General features: G+C 43.6%; 2 protein-coding genes across 4 annotated transcripts in view; one reads left to right on the top strand and one right to left on the bottom strand.

Annotated features, from left to right (window-relative positions):
• The first annotated feature begins 1431 nt into the window (after positions 1-1431).
• Mrpl16 (mitochondrial ribosomal protein L16) lies at positions 1432-5707 on the top strand. The gene is made up of 4 exons (XM_057779219.1): positions 1432-1572; positions 1843-1908; positions 3777-3925; positions 5018-5707. The coding sequence occupies exons 1-4, from the start codon at positions 1518-1520 to the stop codon at positions 5501-5503; spliced, it is 756 nt and encodes a 251-aa protein (XP_057635202.1). The 5' UTR covers positions 1432-1517; the 3' UTR covers positions 5504-5707.
• A 509-nt stretch (positions 5708-6216) lies between these two features.
• Positions 6217-23017, bottom strand: part of Stx3 (syntaxin 3) — a 41811-nt gene continuing 25010 nt past the window's right edge. Inside the window, exons 3-12 of one of the 3 annotated variants that reach the window (XR_009057577.1) lie at positions 22751-22850; positions 20978-21052; positions 19424-19491; positions 17845-17953; positions 16963-17036; positions 16657-16791; positions 14609-14719; positions 10176-10406; positions 8299-8381; positions 6217-7794 (exon numbers count right to left, since the gene is read on the bottom strand). Coding sequence is in view for 2 of the 3 variants with exons in the window: in XM_057778102.1 (XP_057634085.1) it covers positions 10299-10406; positions 14609-14719; positions 16657-16791; positions 16963-17036; positions 17845-17953; positions 19424-19491; positions 20978-21052; positions 22751-22850 (780 nt within the window). In the remaining variant the exon portion in view is untranslated. Of the gene's footprint in view, positions 7795-8298; positions 8382-8406; positions 10407-13137; positions 13251-14608; positions 14720-16656; positions 16792-16962; positions 17037-17844; positions 17954-19423; positions 19492-20977; positions 21053-22750; positions 22851-23017 lie in introns of those variants that run through there. The other 2 variants (XM_057778101.1, XM_057778102.1) reach the window with 2 other exon arrangements.

The raw sequence follows: 23017 nt of genomic DNA, 5'->3' as shown, positions 1-23017 counted from the left end.
ACACTTTGGAAGCAGGTGCACTGTACAGGTATGGAAATCTGTAAGCAATTTTCCCAGGATATCTACAAGCATTATAGATTATATTTATTGTTTGTGAAATTAATTCCTTTTTAATCTTTTATTCATTTTACATACTGATGAAATTAATTCTTAAGGGCATACAGGTTTAACATGGCTTAAACACAACAGACATGTCTCATTTGCTAATACCATTTGTCTCCTAAAAGCTTGGATATAGATCCTCTTGTTTTTATGATTACAAAGCCCTAGCCTCATAAAAAATAATGGTGCCCAACATTTCCAAAAAGATGACTATATATTTTTTTCTTTTCCCTTTGTTATTAATTTATGGTGTAGTTCATTCTCTGAAGTCACAGAAACTGCGCTCAAATTTTTCATTGTGATGCTGAGGAAAAAATCCTTTGCAAAATAATTACAATTATTTTGAAACAAACATTACTAAAAACCATCAGCTCATCACTAGGGCTCACAAAGTAAATAAAAGCAGGATGAAATACCTTCATTTTGTGTCTTTATTCTGGCTACAGACTCAGAGATAAATCACTGACTTTAACTTTCCTCTTTTATTATTTTATTTTAATTGTAGTGTGTGTGTGTGTCTGTCTGTCTGTCTGTCTGTCTGCCCCACATGCTTACCTGGCTCCCCCCAAAGAGGCCAGAAGAGGATGTCTAATCCCTTGGAACTAGAGTTATAACCTGTTGTGAGCCACAGTGTGGCTGCTGGGAATTGAACTCAGGTCCTATAGAACAGCAGCCAGTGCTCTTATCTACCCAGCTCCTTCTCTTGGATTTCTTAAAGGGAAAAACTTGAAGACAGAACGCTGCCACTCTTCTGAGAAGACAAAGGCTGCATCTTGAAACAGAATTGATCTATTATTTAAAAAAATAATAAAAACGAAGCCACCTTAAATGAATAGTAAGCTTTCGCCATTACTTTCTGCTTACTTGGCAAATTGGCGACAGGTTATCGAACCCAGCCTTTTGGGACTGCCCAAGTCTGAGCTTTTACTTTGAAAACTCCAGTTACAGCTCTTCTCATGGATTTATCGGGACAAAACTGTGCAAGCGCCCAGTAAACAAGCCAATGACAAATCAATGGCATCTTTCTAACGTCCTCAAGGGAAGGGACATTAATACAACGAAAGTTAAGGGAACAACTTGTCTACCAAACCTCATGTTTTCACAGCTTTCTACACCAAGGAGGAAAAACCTGATTGATCGGTCACTATGCAGGAAAACCCAGAGACCCTCAGAAACCTCGGAACACCCGGGCGTGGTGGGGTGTGGCGTGCTAGACCTTTAACCTGCAGACATCTGCTCCGGAACCAAGAATTGGTCCCAAATTTCCTCCGCTTCCGTCGGGACTCTCTAAGGAATGGAGAGTATAACGTCACTTCCTGTCCTGGGTGACTTCCGGCCGCCTGAGCTCTGCGTTTTACCGAGAGAAACTGCTGCTGTCGCCGAGAGAATCCTAACCCGGCCGCTCGCGCGTGGCCATGTGGAGGCTGCTGGCGCGCGCCCCCGCGCCACTCCTGCGGGTGCACTTTTCAGGTCCGAAAGCCTGTTTGGTCTTTTAAAAAGGCATTCCCCTGTTCTTCCTCCCCCCCAACTCCAATATTTACTCTAGGAAGACGTGCGCTTTCCTGCCGCCACCTCCGCGGTGCGGATCACTGGGTCCCAGTCATGTGCGGGAGTCGGCGCTCCGAGACCTTGCTAGCTCCCTTGGGAGCCCATTTAGTGGAACTCGCGCCCCACACTTCTAAACACCTTTATCAGGAGTGGCCCAGAGTGTACCAAGAGTGATTTGTCTTGTCTTTGTAGATTCTTGGGCAGCCCTTCCCACCAGTGCTGGTCTGAAGACCCTCCTCCCGGTGCCAACTTTTGAAGGTGAGCGCCTATCATTTCTACTTGTTTCTCTGATGAACTCCAGCGGATGGCAAAAGACATAGGTGTTCTTGGTGCTTCCTAGCTTCCTTGAGTGATTGAACAAACACAGATGATGAAGGCATACTGTGCTGACAAGCAGTGTTCTGAGAACTAGAGGCAAAGAACGTAAAAGTTCCTCACCCATGCGGAGCAAATACCTATTGGGTTAGTTCCCTGGCATCCCGCCACTGTGGCTCCCATGATCTACTCAGAGTCATTTATTATTAGACTGGATCTTCTCTCTAAACGACAGTACATATATGCAGACACTTAGCAATAGTAACCAGGTCAGGTACAACTCTGTAACTCTAACTGTACTCTGTAGTATACTATGATCTCCAAAATGCAAACAGCCTGGGCATCTGAGTGTCTTCTGCACATAACTGTTATACTACTGTGGGCTGGAGCAGTGGCTCAGTTAATAGCACTTGTTGCTCTTGCAGAGGACCCAGGTTCAGTTCTCAGAACCCGCATGAAGGTTCACAACCATCTATAATTCCAGTTCCAGGGGATCCAACAGCCTCTGCTGCACATCAGTTCATGCAGGCAAAACGCTCATAAATTTTTTTAAGAAACAGAGTACTGTGTGCTCTTGGAAGTGCATACTAACTTGTAGATAAAGAACATTACCAAGTTTCTCAGTAGTGCCCCAAAAATTTGAGGGGAAGGGTGAGTTTTATAACTTGGAATATCAATTTTATAATTCCACTGATAATTTGATGAGTCTTTGAGGCTTCCTAATTTTATTTCTATCTTGAAGTCCTACTTTTTTCATATTAATTTTTTATGAATCACAATTGTTTTTCCAAAGTTGCCAAATAAAGTGGGTAAAGATGCTAAACTGATCAGAGAATTCCCACACTGTAAATTTCTCAAGAAAAATACAGCACGTTGAAGAACTTAATATATTTTTGTCCAGTGTAGTAGTCTGTACCCCCATTAGCATTCAGAGGGGCAGTGACTGTTGTTTTGTAAAGAACATGTTTCTGCTTTGATGTTTTAACTGAATTGTGAAATGACTCTATGCCCCAGTGCCTCTTTAAAATGGAGACGATAAGACCACCTGCCCCGTTATCTGTTTGCTTGATCTAAGTGAAAATTATGTTTGTTCTTTTTGATTTATTTTTTATTTTGTATGCATGTGGGCTCACACATGCCATGGCATTTATATAGAGGTCAGAAGACAACTTATGGGAGTCAGTGCTCTCCTTCTACCCTGTGGTCCCTAAGGATGCAACTCAGGTGGGCAGACTTGAGAGCAGGTGCTTTTTACCAGTTGAAACATCTCATAGGCCCTTTGTTTTCGATTTCTGATACTTCACTTTGTAATATGCCCCCCACCCTGTCCGTTTAGTGTATGTGGTTTAGTTTTCAAAAGTTCAGGCTTTAAAAAAAAAAAAGAAGCCCTACGTAGTATAAAGGTCACAAGGGTGTGGTGATGCACACACTCAGTCAGCACTTCTTACAAGATTGAGGTTACATGTGATCACCTGACAGCCATGAAGACCGTCTCAAATGCCAAGGCTGCTTTAAAGGTGGAGTGAAATAATCGCTTAGGACAGTCCCTGCCACTGGTGCCGAACATAGAGCAGGGGGTTAGTGAGGATTTGGTTTAGAAACATTGTAGAAAACATTATAGCTGAAAAATTCCAGTCTCACTGGAAACATCCTCAGGAGAATGGATAAACCATTAATACTGGAAATCCAATAACCTTTGGAATTAATTATTTGGTAACCTAAGACTTCCACTTGATTGTGTGAATCTTCAGGGGAGAGATCCTCTGAGGAGCGTAGCTTCACTTACTCTTGCTTGGTTTTGTCCCTCCCAGATGTCTCCATCCCTGAAAGGTCCAAGCTTAAATTTGTTGAAAGGGTGCCACTTGTGCCAAAAGTAAGAAGAGAACCTAAAAATTTGAAGGACATACGCGGACCCTCAACTGAAGCCACTGAATTTACAGAAGGCAATTTTGCGATTTTGGTGAGCGATAAAAGAGATTAACAAAGTTTTCCACTCTTTGAGTTGATTCTTGTCTCTTCCTCCACATCCTTAGAACTGCCACACCTAGATACCACATTTCAGTTATTCTTTAAATAGGTCTAGTCGTCAGGTTGAAAACACGGTAGTCCTGTACTGGAAGCTGGAGAGTGTGGATAGTGCTGAATCTGTGCAAGCCCTGTGATGCTGTCACAGTGAACCTGATAAACTAGTGGCTAGTAAGAACCCCACAGGAGGAAGCTGGAGAGTGTGGATAGTGCTGAATCTGTGCAAGCCCTGTGATGCTGTCACAGTGAACCTGATAAACTAGTGGCTACTAAGAACCCCACAGGATGTAGCCTATACAACAGGTATACCCTGAACAGACAGTTGATTCATGTCTAGGTGGAGCTGTGTAGAACAAGATAATGTTAGGTTTTTTTGTCTTGCTATTCCAAAAAGTGTTTAGTTTAAAATTATAAATTGTTTCCACCAGGACCTCCACTTTCTGTTTCAGATGGGTTGGACTAGAGGGGGTGAGCAAGCCACCTGTGAAAGCAGGGAGCAAAGGGACTGCCTCATTTGCCCAGTTAGAACAAGATCTTTTCAAGCCTTTGGTAAAAGCGAAATATTCCTGATAGAGGATTAGAACAGCTGCTTCATTATCTGTTGGGTGGTTTCCGTAAAGATTAATGTCAGTAGCCACACAAACGGATATGCACTAGCATTTCTGCTCCACGGCAGCCAGAGTGATAGCTGTAGAGTTTCCCCCCTGGCCTGCATGAGCACTGAGCACTACTGCAGACTTCAGAACCTTCTATCCACTCTGCCCTCCTCCTGCACCCCAGCAAGCACTGGCTTCTGCTCTAACTCACCAAGCCCTTTGCTGTACCAGGGCATTTACATCAATGTTTGTCTGGGACTCTCCTCTCTTGACTAGTTCTTAGGATTCTATCCTCAGCTTTACATAAGAACGCAAATATTTATTTTCAAGTATATCATTAAAGCCAGTTACTATAAAAAGAGGCAGATAAAAGACTCTAAAAGATTTCTAAATCCCCATGTGTTCTAATGAATGTTTCTATTCATTTTTAGGCATTGGGAGGTGGTTATCTCCACTGGGGCCATTTTGAAATGATGCGCCTGACAATCAACCGCTCTATGGATCCCAGGAACATGTTTGCCATATGGCGAGTGCCAGCCCCTTTCAAGCCCATCACTCGGAAAGGTGTCGGGCAGCGCATGGGGGGAGGCAAAGGTGCCATTGATCACTATGTGACCCCTGTGAAGACTGGCTGCCTCATAGTAGAGGTGGGTGGACGCTGTGAATTTAAAGAGGTCCAGGGTTTCCTGAACATGGTCGCCCACAAGCTGCCCTTTCCAGCAAAGGCTGTGAGCCGTGAGACTCTAGAAAAGATGCACCAAGATCAAAAAGAAAGAAAACATAACAACCAAAATCCCTGGACCTTTGAGCGCATAGCCACGGCCAACATGCTTGGCATACGCAAATTCCTGAGCCCGTATGACTTGACACAGAAAGGGCAATATTGGGGCAAATTCTACCTGCCGCAGCGTGTGTAGAGGAAGCACAGACTCCTGGAACTGAGTCTGCGTCTCTGCTGTCTTTAGGGTCTGGTGAGTCTTGGATTGTAACTGAGCACCTGAGTAAGGGACTTGTGAAAAGTTGTGCTGTCAGGTTGTTTCTATTAAAGTGTGAGTGTAACTCGAGGTATTGCATTGGTCATTTTCAGTTGTTTAACAATGAGCTGGGCGATGATGGCACACACTTTTAATCCCAGCACTTGGGAGGCAGACGTAGGGAGGATCTCAGTGAGTTCAAGGCCAGCGTAGTCTACAGAGCGAGTTCCAGGACAGACTCCAAAACTACACAGAGAAACCCTGTCTCAAAAAACCAAAAAAAAAAAAAAAAAAAAAAAGATTAAGAATGATTTGGCATAGCCAGTTGTGGTGGAGCATGCCATTAATCCCAGCACTCAGGAAGCAAAGGCAGGCCACTGAGTTCAAAGCCAGCCATGCTACATGCAAGATCCTGTGTGTGGTTTTTTTTTGGGGGGGGGGGGGACACGACCCTGGTAAGATGTCTCAGTTGCTACATTGTACCATGCATGTCTCCAGGGCTGAAACTTGTTTTTCTATCTCACAGCTGGAAATGTAAATGTGTTTACTGCCTAGTTTATGACATTTTGCTAATTACAAGCATGTTTTTAGAATAGTAAGGATGAAATGACAGTGCCTAGATTAGCAAGTTCAACGGATATTTATTAATACCCAGCTGCTCATCTTCTGTCAGTCTCAGAAGGGGAAACATGGAATATGACAAGGAATGTACCATTTAGCAAAAAACTGATAACAAAAGTTGAAACATTTGGCGCTTCCTAGGTCTGAAACTATCTAAGGAAGGGCATTTTGGCTCTGTGTTCCTTCAGGATCTAATGTGTGTGGAGCAAACAACTTACTACTGGATAAATGAGGGTCCTGTGTGATCCAAAACCTCGTGGCTCCAGCTCCATTTGTACGTAACAAGATTAACCTGTTTTTCTGAGCTAGCCAGTATCTCCTATTCAAACTAAAGGAAGCACGAACTGGTAGAAGTATTAGACCACTTGCTTTTGAAGGTGGGTAGAAAACAGCACACTGATAAAACACAGGGGTTTTTTATCCTGTCTTTGAAAAAAATAAGATCTCCAACAAAGAGCAGAAGAAGTATTTCACTTACTTTCAAAAGGGAATTTTTAGTCCCAGATTTTTAATTTATCTTAATGAGTGTCTTCAATATAATAATCTCTAAATAAATATTTTTTTAAATCGAAACATAGTGAAACCTTAGATTGGAGATGTGCTTGAACCAGTTTCTTGCACCTGTCACTAACCAGCCGTTTCTGCTAACACTGATCTGGTATGGTTGGAAGCAATAGACTGATCACACTTTTTTTCCCTTACACCTCCCATTGTTCCAGATCACAAAGTGTGCTGGTTTGGTTGACTACTGGGAACTGAATCATAGTATAAACTTCTTCCTTTTGGTGAAGGAATGAAGTTAATGAACCTCCATCCTGAAACCAACCACCATCTCTGCCAGATAAGAGGCAATTGATAGAAATCTATACCACCAATAGAAACCCAACTTCTACTTACCCCCCCACACACAGACACTTTAAAGAGTATGATATGGTAACGGGGGTGGTTGTACTTTTGCATAAGCCTCTGATAGCGATAAACCATGCTCCCTATGACACCTTAAAGAGTTTAAAAACCAAGCTTGAGAACTCTTCCATGAATGAAATCAAAGCTCGACTACAAGTAAGCAAGTATGTGGAGGTTGCAGGCACCGGGGACATGGTGGTGGTAAAGACAGGCATGGTGCCAATCCTGAAACAGTCTAGGCTTCAAAATTATTCTTGGACCCTGAAGAAGGAAGCATAAATGTGGTTGGCTACGGTTGAGGCCTAGAAGAGCCTTAAGAGTAAAGTACTGAGTACTGCGTTCTGAGAGACAGACTCACAGAGTGCACTCAAGACCCTGTGAATCTGGCATGTACAATACCTGCCTCTTAAATGTCCTGGCATTCTGGCTCATGTTGTACCCTAGCAGGGGCCCATTATGCTTCTCCACCACACAGGCCTGCCCTTCAAGAACATTCAAACCAGCTGCACATTGCTGTGCTCCCTGTTTCTCATCCATACCGCCTTCAATTCATTTCTTCCCCCTCTGTGTAACATTGAAAAGCAGCTGATTGGTGCCCTGTGTTGTGAGTTTACTAATGAAAAGAGGCAGAGTTGTCGAGGACTCTGAAGGGGAGAAGTGATGGCACCAGAGAGGTGGAAGACTGGAGATGCCTGTTGAGACTCCATCTGTGAGGGCAGAAGGAAGTAACAGAAAATGGAAAGAAAAATCATGTATTACACAGCATGGTACTCATGGACAGGATACCAACTCTCCTTTGCAGGGGTGAGAAACTACTCTCAAAACTACTGGCTTGTCCTAACCTTGGAAGTGGGGGATTTTAAGGCAAGTTCAATGCAAAAATTCTTACTCCTTTTACCATTTCTAAATACAAGGGCTGAGATTGTACAAAAGGAATGAACACCCCTTATTGTTCAGAATCACTATCCTACCAGACTCAATCATGGGGCAGACCCCTACCTTGTCTCCCATCTCCCTGACTACCTACTCCCAATCATTCCTCACCTACGTCTCCCAAAACATCCCTTTCCTTGGTTTTCTCTACCATTCACCTGTGCCCACCCCCACCCCTTATTAGGCAATCTGGTGACATACAATGAAAACAAGGAGAATATAAGTTGTTAAGTAAGAGACAGCAGGCCTGACCCCCAGGCCCCGGCCAGACAGCTCACCTTTTTCAGGCAAATATGCCCCCAATGGTGGAAGCCAAGATGATGGCAAGGATAATACAGCAGATCATGATCATGATCTTCTTCTGTTCATCATAAGGAGAGAGAATTACATGAGAAACAGCATCAGTACAGATACACACTACGAAAGGAGACAGGTACAGTTAGACACGGAAGAGGGAGGAGACAGGAAACGCCAGAAGGAACATGGATGGATCTGGCCTGTTCACAGGAATGCTTCCAGGTTAGACTTAAAATCATATCCACAGGGATCTGTGTCTTGCCCTTTCTGCATTCTGGATAGCATCCCAACAGGTCCCCTACTTCCTACTAGATCAAGTTGAGTGACAGTCTCTTCTGGGGCACCAAAAGTCACCACATAGTAGCACCAAATCACCAAAGTGTTTTGCAATCAATATAAAGTCATTTATTTTTAAATTAGCAATAAAATAATCAAGTTTACATTTAAAAAAATACAAACAACAAAAGCCCTTCACATGTGACATTCGTTTCGAACTTTTATGCTCCCGAACTCATGATCAGAGGAGAGAGAAGGCCTGTACTGAGGGTTATCTCCTCTCCTAGCTGGGGCCCTTGTCCAGTCAGACATCACAGCCATAGGGAGGAGGGCATCCCTGTGGCTCTGTCTTGAGTGCTGGGTGACTGAAGAAAGAGCCTTTACAAAGGAAACTCATGGGCAGGGTCTGGATTAGAATATTCACCCTGTCCCACAAAATATTAAAGTTGGGTCTTAATTATCCAATCAGGGATACTGGCAGGAACCACCAAAGGTCTAAGGCTTACCACTGGGTTGCGATCACTAAATAAAGACTTCCAGGCTGTTGCCTCCATGGTAAGACAGGAGACAAGAGAGCAGGAAGTCTCCTGCCAGAGAGGGACATCACGTGGATAGTGCAGACAACATCAGGTAGCTGCGGGATGCTCTCTGGACCACTCTGTTGTAGGCAGCAGATGGGAATAAATAAATATTACACTATCTGCCATGCAGAAAAATTCAATGGGATCAACTCAGTCCTTACTCCAAAGGTCTCATTTGATTCCCATCTCAGCAGCCATCCAGAAAACAAGCTCTGGGATGACAAGGGGAAAATCACATTTCTACAGTGATCACTTGAGTTAGACACATGTCCCTTACTGATTTTCGCCAAAGTCTGTTGTTGACCTTCTCACTTTTTTCTTTCTTTCTTTCTTTTGAGAACATAGTAGTTCTCCTAGAGGCAGACAAATATGTACATATCTCTCACATACAATTATAAAAGTACACCTGGAACACACAAATGACTGACACTTTCAGAGCCTGAGACTGTAGCACCTTGTCCCTGGCCCAGTTGTAAAACCCTGGTTCTGCTTGGCCTCAAAGTAATGGCTTCACGAAGAACGATTCTCTAACAATGATTAGCCAGTTTCCAAGACTTGGACGTGGAAGTGTATTCCATAACCTCAGTCTCTGCCAACAACAGCTTCAGAGTACTATCACCCTGATCATTCTGAGTAAACGAGCAAATACAGAGAAAATTCAAAGTGGCCTGCAAACTGAACTTGGAGCTTAATTAAAGGGTGGATTTCTAATAAGTCAACTTAGAAGGCCAAAATGGCATCTGTTAGTTCCCCGTGCTTTCAGGACATAGGACAACAAACTAAGGACTGGCATCTTGCCAGGTAGGGGCTCTGATCCAAGCCACACTACTGACAAACTTAAAAGAACCCCTCTATTTTGTTAATTACTCCCCTACAAAGTATATTCCAGGAGAATGTTCTATGAGGTAGAAAAACAGCGCCTCAGGCTGGTCTCACAGGGACTTTCCGACACACAAGGCATAACTGACACAGCAGAAGGGAGGAAAAGCTGGGTGTCTCACACAGTCCAGGAAGGAGGGTGCTTCAGCTGCTAGGGTGGAAGGTGATTCTGAGGAGAACTCAGGGCTGCACCAGGTAGGTTAGATTCCTCCAGGGGTAGGTTGCTGAGCCAGGTCCAAGGGCGGTTACAGGGAAATAAAGGAACAGGTGCCCTCATTCTCAGAAAGGCCGTTAGGACTCCATTCCCATCTGGAGACAAGAGTGGTCAGGCCAAGCTGGAGTGAAATCAGGTTCTAAGAGAGGTGGGGAGAAGGGGGCAGATCAGTACACAGGACAATGCTAAAAACAAGGAAGTAGCCACAAACCCCAAATGTGGAGATCAAAGATCAGAAATGCCTACAAAAAAGCATGCAGAAGTAAACACTAAACTAAAATAGCCCAGAAACAAACCTAAGGCTGGACACGTGAAATAAAAGATCTATACGGTGAAAGAACCAATAAAAACTCTAGAGCAGTGGTTCTCAACCTTCCGGTGCTGTAACCCTCAAATACAGTTCCTCATGTTGTGGTGACCAAACCCCAAGCAAAATTATTTTTATTACTACTTCATAACTGTAATTTTGCTAGAATTGTAAATATCTGTGTTTTCTCATGATCTTTTGGGGGTTGCAACCAACAGGTTGAGAATCACTGCTCTAGGTAAAAAACCATGGTGGTGGTAGTGGAGGGGGTACCAACAACAGAATCCATGTACCATGAAAGGAGAACAGAGAGCTACTGGGGTTGGGGATCCAGCAGGAGGCAGGAGGATCCAGGGTAGGAGGATTAACAAAAAATACAGACATGACATAATGAACCCCATTACTTTGTATACTAATTTTAAAAGTATTTCAGTTATTTAAAAGTAAGACCAAGAAATATCTAGGCCACTTATAAGCCTTTGTGCCACAAACTAGCACCTGTAGAAGGACATGGGGACACACAATCACTAGTTGAAAACACTAGTCCTCTGCCTGGCACATGGGAGCTCTTGAACTCCAGCTTCAGAAGCATCCTATATCCAAATCCTCTCCCTTCACATAAGAAGGAGACAGGCACAATCAAAAGACTGGAAAATCTCAGGTGTGACTGCTTCATCTTAGAAGTGATGTAAGAGTGGGCAAGTTTCTCCAGTGGCTTTCTGGAAGTTAGGGGCATGGAACGCATCTTGGCACTATGGCTGGCATGCAACTGCAGAATGTAAACACAGAATGCCCTCAGTCATGAATTGGCATGGAAGACTGGTAAGCCAAGACCCAGGTGCCAATCAACCTTGCCTTTACTGGGAAATACTGAACACACAATAAGCCATGTAACTTCAGAGCAACTTAATGCTGTGCAAAAAGCAATATTATCTTTCTCAAAAATGTGTCTTCTGCATTCTGAATTCTAGGAACGAGGGTTAAGAGGCATCAAGAATTTGCAAGGCATCTTTCATCTGAGGATATGGATAGATTACATTAATTTTTATTATTTTACCATATTTTGCATTGAGATAGTCAAGACTGAGCAGAAGACTAAAACTTTATAAATAATCAAGGACTATAATCCTGCCAGGAAAAAGAGAAGGGATCAAAAGAATCAATGAGAGCTTGATTGCCTCACTGCCGCTGTCTCTCACTGTAAAGCTGAGCATCTGAGATTTAATAATTGACTCTCAGATCCTCCAGTCACATGGAAAGAGGAAAAATGCAGTGGCACACTAGGGTGGGACAAAGTAAAATGCAAGATCAGCCCCAGTGTCAACCTCCAAGCCTGCACCAGCTCTCAGAGATTTTCATGCCTATTACCCCAGTAATCTAATTTCTGAATTTATAGAAAAAAGAAAAGAAAAATACAAAGCTCATCACATTTAATGACAGCAAAATACTATAAACTCCAGCACTGAAAAAATGTTAAATGTCCTCATGTTGAGAATTAGATTTACAACAAGATTTTAGTGATAAAGAGTGACTTTATGATTTCCTACCTAGGTAAAAACACTATATATTAATACAGTGTGAACTATGCAAAACGGAGAGTGTGTGAGCCTGCCATGTGTTTAGACAAATAATATTACAAATAATATTCACCTGCCTATATCTTACAAGCTTTTCAAAATGACATATACTCTGTTTTATTCAGAAAAAAATAAAGTTCTTAAGTCCCAAGGACTACTAGGTCATTTTTGTCATGATCACTGAAGTTAAGCCTAATTTACTGGCCAGCTATATCTTAATAAAATTTGGTTGATTAGTTCTCTGGACTTTATAGACAATGATAAACACTACCTTATTTTATAAAGGGAAAATAAGATGGAGCACCTCCTAGGCCCACTATAAGCTGTGTGAGTTTGGCCGTTCTCTAAGACTTGAACTTTTCTACTTCTAAAATAAAATGGCCTGCCTCATAAGAATGTTGTAAGGATTCTGTTATATGTATAAGGTGTTTAGCAGACTCTCTGCTATGAGTCAACACTTGAAAATGTTACAGGTACCTCATTCAAGAGCCAGTCATTCAGCCACAAACATAACGCTCAAGGGCCAGAAGCCACAGCATAAAGCTTCAGATATGTTGAAAAAGGACAAGGAAAGCTGAGCCCAGCATCTATGACGGTACTGAGGATTTAGAAGACAGCTCCCAGATCATACCCAACATCTACCTATGCTTTCTGCATACAGACAGTCAAAATGAGATGCCCAAGTGTGCCAAGCAAGAAGACAAGGTAGGAACAGAATAATCAGGCGGCTACAAACAAACAGAAGATGTGACCACGATCCTACAGCTACAGCCAGAACCCAAGAACGGAATTTTAAGAACATGAGAAACAATCAAGGCTATCAACAGTTTTAAAGGTTACCATGACTGTCATTAGAAAAGAGCAGAATCATGAAATCCCAGACTGACTCGGCAGGAGGAGTCCTCCAGAGCCCCCAGAACCACTCATCCCAGACTGATTCCACAGGAGGAGTTGTCCAGAGACCCCAGAACCACTCATCTACTTACATTTCAGTGCAGCGACCCTGTAGGCCGCTCTACTTCAGTCCAACGGACAGTCCAATAATCAATGCTAAAATGCTCAGCAACACAACTACTATCACAATGATAATTATCAATTTCTGGAGAAAGGAATAAGAAACAAAAATAAAATCATTACAAAAAAGTGTATAAAATAGCAACTCATCTAAAATTTAGCCCTTCTCATCTCTTTTACCAAGAGAAAAAAATTTCCTCAATCCAAATAAAAAATACGCATCTCTATATAAAAATTTTCTCATGTATATTTTACATTCCTTAAATTCCTTTTTGCCTAGCCAGTGAGTTGAAATGTGGAGCGCCTACAGCTCTCAGTTCATAGGCTTGCATATGTGCATTCACGGCAAGCAATATCAAGAAGTCTCCAAGCAGCACGTGACCAATCCATAAAACATGTTTGCCTTTTCAACAGGGAGCACAAAGGTATCTCTGACATAGTCCTAATTATCAACTTGTATTCATCTGTCCCCTTAAAAGTCCAGTACATACCTCAGACTACATGTACTATAGGTGTCCAAAGTGCAATTTAGCATAGATTCAGAAGAAAAATAACTTGCCAGCTCCCTAAATAGCTGCAGAAGCAATAGGAGCAGTTGGAAGAATAAAAATATCAGAGCCCAAGGGAAACAAAGACGAGTAAAAGGCAGAAGTTGCCATAGCTGGATGTCCAGTCAATGAGGACAGAAGCTTCGAAGTTCTTGAGCACAGGGCCAGGAGGGCAGGCAGACACAAAGATACAGTGGAAAGAGTATGAGTAGGCTGTGAATGTCAGCTACTGACCCTCTGACCCTCAAACTGCTTCATTCAGAAGTATAAAGAAAGGAAGTGCTTCCATGAAAGAATGGTAACTTTTACATAACAATTAGCATCTGTGCTAGGTTCAAGTTAGAGAAAAAAAGAATGGCAGGCCAGGTGGAAGATGCTACCAAAGATACGAGGAGCTGCGTGATGTGTTAAGGGTTAATAAGCTATATTCTGGAGATTAGTGACAAGACCTAGGCCATGTCTCCAGCCTAAAGGATGCCGTTTGTTCTTGGGACAAAAGCATGTGAGAGCCAGATCCATGCAAGGTACGCTGGGAAGGAAGGAAGTCTCTGGAAAAGACTAAGGTAGAGGTTTCGAAGAGGTAGGACAGAGAAGGACATGGGCTCAAGGACAGAGGCATAAAGGTGACAAAAGGCAGGAAGAGAAGGTACAACAGAGACAGGCGCTCACCCTCCGGGCTTCACTCTGATACTTGACAGCCTTTTTGGTATCTGCCACAGCCCGCTCCACAAAGCCCACTGACTGGTCCATGTTGCTCTCAATACGGTCAATCATGGCTCCCTTTCCCCAGATGCAGGATGTGGTAGCAACAGAAACAGACAGAAGGAGGGGAGAGAGAAAGCGCAGTAGCAAACAAAATGGACTCTCTTGTCTCAAGACAAAAGGAAAACCTCACCTTCCGAGCCTGACTCCGATACTTCATGGCTTTTTTAGTTTCATCCCGTGCCTTCTCCACATGGTCCACAGTGTGCATGACATTTAATTCTATGTTATCTAACATCTCACCCTGAAAAGGAGACACAAGCCACACCTGTTAACCCACTCACAACAGCCCCAGCAAATGTGGTGAAGGGACTCACTAGTCTTCCATGCTAAGACACACACAGAAACCTTAGGACACAGCCTTCCATCAAGCAAGTTTCCCCTTTTCCCAGGTGATGACCTGTAGTCCCCAGTCCCTGTGCGGTCACTCATTCTATAAACACTGGATTACTTCCTTGAGATCAGCGCAGTTTTTCTAGAGGTTTAGTGACTGTGTAAATATACACAAAAACATTCCCTCTCTCACAGTTTTCTTTCATTTCCTTATCTTTTAAGCATATAGGGATGAACCAAAATAAGAAAATCTCTTATTTTCAGAATATCCCCAGGATGCTGGCTTCTTCTTGGCCATTCAAAACCCAAACCAAGTTCATTCAGCCTAGAGTGAGTTTATGCAGTACTGTAAAACAGCACCTGACACATAAAAGGTAGTCAGGAAGTATCAGGCTGGCCACAGTAGAAAGTACTTACGTTCTTCAAGAGAAATTCCCAAGCTCCTTAAGCAGTAAGTGTTGGGTTTACCCCTGCTCTCTTCCCCTCTAGACACTAGTCTCTTAATAAGATTCCCAATTATTTCCCAGCTTTTACTTCTTCTGGAAGTAAAACTTCCAAAGGAAGTTTGGCCACTCAGGTTACTCCTTGAGAATCTGAAGTAGGGCACGAAACCTCCCCCACCCAGACCTTTCGTAACCCCATCCTATCACCATAGGGCTCTCAATAAACAGAGCAAGGCACTTACCATCACTTGAAACTCAAACCAGATCCTCAGCAAGGCAATGTGGTGGGGAGAAAAAGAAAAGTGGGAATAGAGGGATTGAGAAAGGGTCTCAAAGGCCGGAAAGAGGAATGGGAGAAAAGCACCACACCAAGGGGCAGAGAAATAATTAAAATCCAGTCAACCAGTGCTGGGGCTTCGACAAGGTTCAGTGGTCTGCCCACTAAGCAAGAGTTTCCAATTCTGTCCAGAGGGCTGAACAGCTGGAAGTTCCTGATAGATGCCACACAGTACTGTGACCTCTGCATGATGTCTAACTCTATCCCAAGAACCAGGGAATAAACATCCAACAGACATGAAGACCATCTGCAAGCAATATTGAATGTCACCCCTGAGTAGGCATGCCTTGGGATGAACTGTCCAGTCCTGTGTTTCTATAAATATTCTTTCCCTAATTCTTCCTTCATGCCTACTGTTGATTCTTAGCAAAAAGTGCCAACATGCTCAGCAAAAGACAAATATAAAAACAAAACAAAACTGGAAAAACTAAGTTCTATGGTGAATTGGAGGGAAAATTTTTTCAGTAAAATAATTTGCTAGCAGTAAGCTGACTGTCAAAGCTTTGTCAACAAGACTTAACTTTTTTTAGGAAGGGTGGATCCCAGGCTGCCCCTCAGACTTGTTCTGTATTGGAAGATAACCTTTAGCTCCTGATCGGCCTGCCTTCATCTCCCAAGTGCTGAGATTATAGGTACATGGTGCTACGCCTGGTTTATGCAAATCTGGGCTAGAAAACGGCTTAGATTCAAGGCCTCATGAGTGCTAGGCAGGCATCCTGTCAACTGAACGATACATTCCCCAGCCAAAGAGCCCATGTCTTTATGGGGGAGGGGCAGGGAGGAAGGGAGAAGCAGGAGAAAAAAAAAAGATGCTGAGTGAACCATGTTGTTGTCATGATATAAGAAACTTCATTACTAACTAGAATCACTGTGAACCAAAGTGACAGGCAGAAATAACAAGATTGAAATGGCTTAAATGCCAACACTTGATAAGAATGTATACCTCTGCCTCAGACACTAGAATTCTATTGCTCCATGGTGAAAATTCCCTATTCCCTGCCTCACTGAACCTCCAAAATATCATTTATGGTTCTCAAGGTAATGTGTGCTTTTCCCCCTGCCAGCTACCTGATTCTCCACCAGCATGGCGATGTCCATAAACATGTCATGGAGCTCCTTGATGCTGCTCTCCAGCCTCACGATATCCTTGTGCCGACCCTCAATCTCACTGAGGGCTTGCTTGGAAATCTGCGAGTCGATGATCTACAACAGGCCCCATAGAGACAGGCCATCAGCGGCTCTAGTAACAGACTGCCCCTGCAGAGCCCTCTCACCCCACATAAGCTCCACCCCTGCTCAACTGCAACTTCAGTGAAGCCAAGGCAATGAATCTCCCCCATGACCCTCGCTGTCCATGGTGCCACAGTCACTAACCCCGGAAGTGAAGATGGAAGGGTTACCACTCTCCAACATCTCTTCCAGCTCCTCATCTGTTGTCTTCTTGCCAGCTTGGTAACAAAAGAAATAAACATCGTGTAGAAGATCAAAGCACAACTCCATCTGAAATTTCCTCCCAAACAAGCGCTGTCTCCAACAACCTACTGACTCTTCTGATTCCTCTCCCAATTCAACCCATCCTTAACATTATCAGCAGCCAATCCCCACCCTAAGTGCGTACCCCATTACTTCTCAGCTCAGACTGCTTATTAGCCCCAACCACCATACCTCAGAGCCCAAGGCCCTCATCGCAGGGCACAATTTGTGGGCAGCCCTCCCTCCACTTTACACTGCAGCTTCAAACACACCCTTCGTCCAACCCTGGACAACTTGCCACTCCTAGACAAACACATCTGCTTTTTCTTGATAAAATCTTTGCTCACACAGCTTCTCCCACTTGAAGCCATTTTCCTTGTAAGGCCTACCCTTCCATATCACTAAATTCCTAAACAATGTAACTTTATTAATTTTTTAATTCCTCACAGCAACTAGCATTACACCTTTGTGTCATAAAATGTACTTTTCCATTTAGCAGCAAGATAATGCAATGAGTTCTCAGGAGAGTGGCTCTTTAGTGGGTGTCCCCTGCAGGCATAAGTATTGGATCCCACAAGAATAAAATTCCTTGGCTCAACAAATGGAACACCTTCCAACCTAGGATACCATATGGTAGATATACCAATGCCATAGCATCTGCCCTGTGTTTGGGCACCAAATAGAATGCAGAAGGCTTTCTATTGCTTCTCCCAGGACTTGGGATGAACAACCACATAGCAGGAAAAGATAGGGATAGACACTGGCCCAACTTCAAACACATACTAATTTCAAGCTGCCGCTGGATGCGCCCTTTGCTGCGTTCACGGAAGTCCACCTGAGCCTCGTTGTACTTTGTCATCACCTCCACAAACTTCCGGGAGAGGACGGAATGCTATAAAAACAAAGTCAAATGAGCGGACTCCAGGAGATGGTGGACAGCTCTGCCCCACCCCAGCACAGCCTAGTCTGCAGCAGCCTGGGCTTGAAACCCAAAGACAAAATGCAACCCCAGTGTTGCTCCCCTAGTTGGGTGTTTTGGGAAGAGTCCACTGCCACTTTCAACGTAGCCTCCACTACCCGTTTCCCCCTTTACTGAACTCGCATCATAACTGTTAGTCAAAAGGAGAAATCACTGAGAACCTGGGAGCCCAGCAGCAATGTTCCACCAGAGCCTTGGCTGAAGTTGTCACCCACCCTTCCCACTGTAAAAGACCCTGCAGTTCTTACCCCAGCTGATAATCTCAACCTTTCTTGCTTACAAATAGACATTTTTCTCTCAACAGACCTTCATAATAATCTTAATTCTTTGCCCACCTCACAGCATCCAGCCCTACTGATGCCTTTTTTTTAAAAACAAATGCACTACTTCCTCGTAAATTCAGACGAAATCATTGCAAAAGCATAAGTAAGAGCCTCCCAGCCTCTTGCCTCTTCCTCACTCACATCCAAAAGGCTATGAAACCCCCCAGCATGCTGTGTGGCCTGAAAAAAATGACTGTCATATATTGAATCCGATCCAAATTCCCTCAACTAGTAAAGCCCTTTGGAGGGTGATGATACATTCTCTGCTGGAAGGTCAGCATCTGTTACCCAGCAACAAATTCTTTTCTCAAGACAGGCTATTCCCATTATATCTGCCCTATACTCAACCTTCTGCCGCCACCACCATCTTCCCTGCCAGTGCCACCACGCCTCTGCTGCTGCCAATACACATGTGTGCAAAGATACTCATCCCTGATCCTATTTCTTATTTCTTCTCAAAAAAAGGGAAACTCTGCCTCTGAGCCTGTCTACAGAGACACTCTTGCGTCCCTGAGGCCCAGTCTTCCCTAGCTACCCCCAGTTCTCCATGAGCTCTTTCAGTGACGAGTGAACATGCACTCAATTATGCCTTCTTCCATTGTTCTCTTGCTAGGTAGCATTTACTCTACCACTTAAACGTCTTATCAAGCGCCTCCCTTTTTTTCCAGTATGGCTTTTACTTTTTACTGTTCTCACACGATAGCTCAGGCAGGGCAGCCTTGATGTCTTGGCAGTCCTCCTGCCTCAGCCTCCCAAATGTCGGGTTATGCTTTGTGTCAGTTCTCGTAGAACAAGGACCGTGTTTCAATGGCTCCTAAGTGGACAACTACTAACAACAGTCTTCAGAAGAAAGACATCAGTTTCTCTGCCTGTAAAACAAGAAGGCGCTGAGGCTGAGCTCTGAAGAATCTAGAGAAGTACTGTGAGTGCCTCCTTCTGAATGTGAGAGAAGGCAAAAGGGAACAATGGGCCCTGAGCACTGCTTCCACCTGGATGCTTCCCTTTTCCCAGTTCCTCAAACTGAGTTCCAAAACAACAGCTAAACCAGAAACAAAGTTACCTGGGACTTTCGGATCCTAAGGTCTGCTGAGGACCGGACCTCATCTTCTTCAATATGCTTCTCCATACCTGGAGTGAGAGAGTTATCCTAGCAACACATCCATCCTTCCTTCCACACAGCATCCTATCCATGCAGATTCCTTACCCATCCTCACACACAGGGCCATGAAGGTGGTCAACAGGGAGGTACAACTGCAAAAACCTAACATCTACTCCATGAGCTGGACACTTGCTCTCATCTGCCTATGTGACTACCAAGTCTCTGCAACACAACTAACAGTGCAGTTCCTGAGGCGCTTACCCTTACCCAGCCTTACTAGCAGTTTAACATGGGAAAAACCTTGTAACCTCTTTCAGCCACCTGCCCTCTTGTAAATAAAATGGAAAAGGTAGCAACACAAACTGAGCACCCTCTATGAGAAATGCTTAAAACCAGGAGCGTCTCAGATTGTATCTAATTTGGAATATTTGCATAGACAGAGCAGAAAGGACGTATTTGTATTTCACATACACCTAGAACTTGGAGATAATTTTGTACTATCTTTCTAGTGCACTTGGGAGGTTAGGTGTGAAATTTCTACTTTTTTTTTTACTCAAAACATTTCAGATTTTGGAATATTTTTAATTTGGAAATTTTAGATTAAGGACACTCAACCTGAACCTCTTTAAAATACCAATGCAAAATTCAAATAGACTGTTTAGCGCAGAGACAACCATATTATCACTATTTTCAGAAGCTGTCTTCTTTTCCATACCCATTAAAATAACTGTTGTAATTTACTGGATGGAAAAAAATAATACTACTTTCCTCTCTGACCAAAAACACATACTCAACAAGTACTTTGAATGGGAACATAGATTTCAGCTGTGGAAATAAGCAAGTATTTGGGGTTTCCAGGAGGATTGGGTGGCTTTACTGAGCTGCACTCCAAAACCAGGGCAGGAGGCAGGAATGAGAGGGTACGCAGTAAGAAGTGTCTGCTGGCTGAATGACAGACCCTGTAAGTCTCTGCAGTTACCTGTCAAAGGCACATGGTGCTGGGGAACCAGTAAGAAAGAATGGAAGGACTAAGCTAAAATAATAAAATGATACAGTGGAAAGCACATATATTTTGTTTTTGTGTGGGCTGGGTTTTTGTTTTTTGTTTTGTTGTTGTTTTGCTTTGCTTTTAAAGACAGGGTTTCTCTGTATAACAACCCTGGTTATCCTGGAACTCATTCTGTAGACCAGGCTGGCCTCAAACTCACAGAAATGCGCCTGCCTCTGCCTCCCGAGTGCTGGGATTAACGACACACACCACCACCACCGTAGCTTGGAAAGCTCATCTTAACTCCCACTTCCTAACTTCAGTTCTGGGCATTTTCAACTACAGTGAGAATTCAAGAGGCAATAAATATCTAAGGATATAGTAGGTCAGTCCGGTGCCCAAGCCTCCAGTAAGAATGGCACAAGTGATGTCATCCCCATTGAAATGACTGACAGATGAAAAGTGAGCCCTGGGAAGCTGCATCTGGTTGTGGTGGAGACTGGCTTATTCCTGTGTTCCCTTCTTACTCTTCAGCTTGTTCCGGACATTGTTGGCCCTCTTCTTGATCTCAGTTGTGAGCTGTTCAAGGTCATCTTTGGTTTCTGGAGAAACAGAAGAGGTAGACTCGGTTAGAAAAGAGGACGCACTGCTCTGTGAGTTACAAAAATCAACAGTAAGGCAGAAGCTTTCTCAAACACCTGCTAGCACCATGATCTCAGTGTGCTTTCCAGAATCCACCACCACGGTCACAGGAAGATGGTTTTGTTTTTTTTTTTTTCTTCTTAAAGCACTTTCAGACTAAGGGACTAATGGTAGATCACATGCTAGCATGCACCAAGCCCTGGGTTCAATCCCTCACATCCAAAATAAATTACTATTTAACTAAATCAAAAGGCACTTTCCAGGCACCCCACCCCAGACCTAAAGAACCAAATGCCCCAGGGTTAGCGCTTAGGATCTGCTTTATTTAATAAGCCTCCCCAATCCAAGTCACGCTTTTAGAGGAGTCAACTGGTTTGCCACGTGTGCTCGATCTCAGGCGACAGGAGAGGAGTCTATGAAAATTCTGGGGAAAAGAAATCTCAACCAAAGCCCACCAACTTTAATGAGGCAGGTATTTATGATGTACCTGCTACATGCCCAGAGCTGACCCAACTGATGCATGGAGCACCATACTCTGGTGGGCTTACGGAACAAATTAAACAAGAGCTATAACCCTTCATTCCAGAACCATCATTCAGTTCCATTCATACTTGGAATTGAGAAACTAAGGGATCAAGGAAAAGCTACAGGTTCCACCTTCAAGGGGCTGAGCCTGGCAGGAGATAAATAGGGAGTTCATCAGAAGTCTTGATATACATGTAGCACAAGATATAGTTTAAGTTCTGAGCAAGATGTGCATGGGATGGTTATGAAGAATCCCTAGCACAGCCTCAGGGATCCAGAAGAGCCCCTTAAAAGGCAGAGACAGGAGAACTATGTCTCAACAACAACAGAAAAATAAAAGAATAAAAAATAAAAAATAAAAATAAAAAAACTACAGGTTAGTAAATAGTAAAAGAGTTAGTTAGTTAGTTAGTTAGTTAGTTAGTTAGTTAGCTAGCTAGTTAAAAAGAAAAATTATAGGTTAGCTATGTAGCCAAGGGGACTAAGAGCAGTAATCCCAAGGAGAAAGCATGATATATAAAGAACATGAGGGAAGAAGGAACAGCCAGAGGTTAGCATGAGGGAAGTACCAGCAGGATGGAGCAGGGGTGGCAGGAGAAAGGTGGAGAGGAAGGTGGGAACATGAGGAGACAATCCCCATATGCACTGAGCAAAGTAAGGCAGGGAACAGGAGCAGACAGTCCGCTTTTCTTAGGAACATAAAAGACAGCACTAAACTGTATTCTGCAAATATAAAACACCCAAGGGTACAAAAGGCTGCCTCAACAGCAGGAACAAATGCCAAGGAAGAGACAGAAGGGACTTTGCCAACTCTCAGTCAAAAGAATGCAAGCCAAGTCACAAAGCTGGGACAGGGCTTGGGGTATAAGAGGAGCAATACCAGTCATGAGCGGTTTGACCTGGGAAGTAGAGGAGTTTGAATGGTTCAAGTGGGACTATGGAGAGAAGGCGTGGTAGAGGCTGGGAACGAGAGCTTGGGGAGAGAGAAGAGAGGTGATCTGTGATGTGATATGTACATTAGCACAAGGGGATGCATACACCCCCCTGCTGTTCCCAGAAGGGAGGAGAACAGGCCTGTCTCAGCCCCAGTGCAAAGGGTCAGTACAGAGTGATTCAACTCAGTCAACACTCACTTGGCTCTGGAATCGGTGCAGACAGAATGATACTGTAGAGTTTCTTAGCTTCCTCCACACTCTCTGAGATCTTGTCAATGTTGAGTCGAGTTTCCTCAATCTACAATCAGAAAGACAACAGAGGAAAAAGAGTCCACACCTGAAAAGAATGTTTAGCAGCGCTTCCTGCTACAAACTGTCCATCTTCTGCGTTTGTGGAAGAGCGTGAAAGAAAGGGCCCAGGAAGTGCCATGCCCACTGTCGAGGAAACTGGTCTATAAAGAACTG

The sequence above is a fragment of the Chionomys nivalis genome, chromosome 8, assembly GCF_950005125.1.
Source record: "Chionomys nivalis chromosome 8, mChiNiv1.1, whole genome shotgun sequence".
Lineage (NCBI taxonomy): Eukaryota > Metazoa > Chordata > Mammalia > Rodentia > Cricetidae > Chionomys > Chionomys nivalis.
The sequence above is the reverse complement of the archived record's forward strand: the minus strand, read 5'-3'. Positions and strand labels throughout refer to the sequence as shown.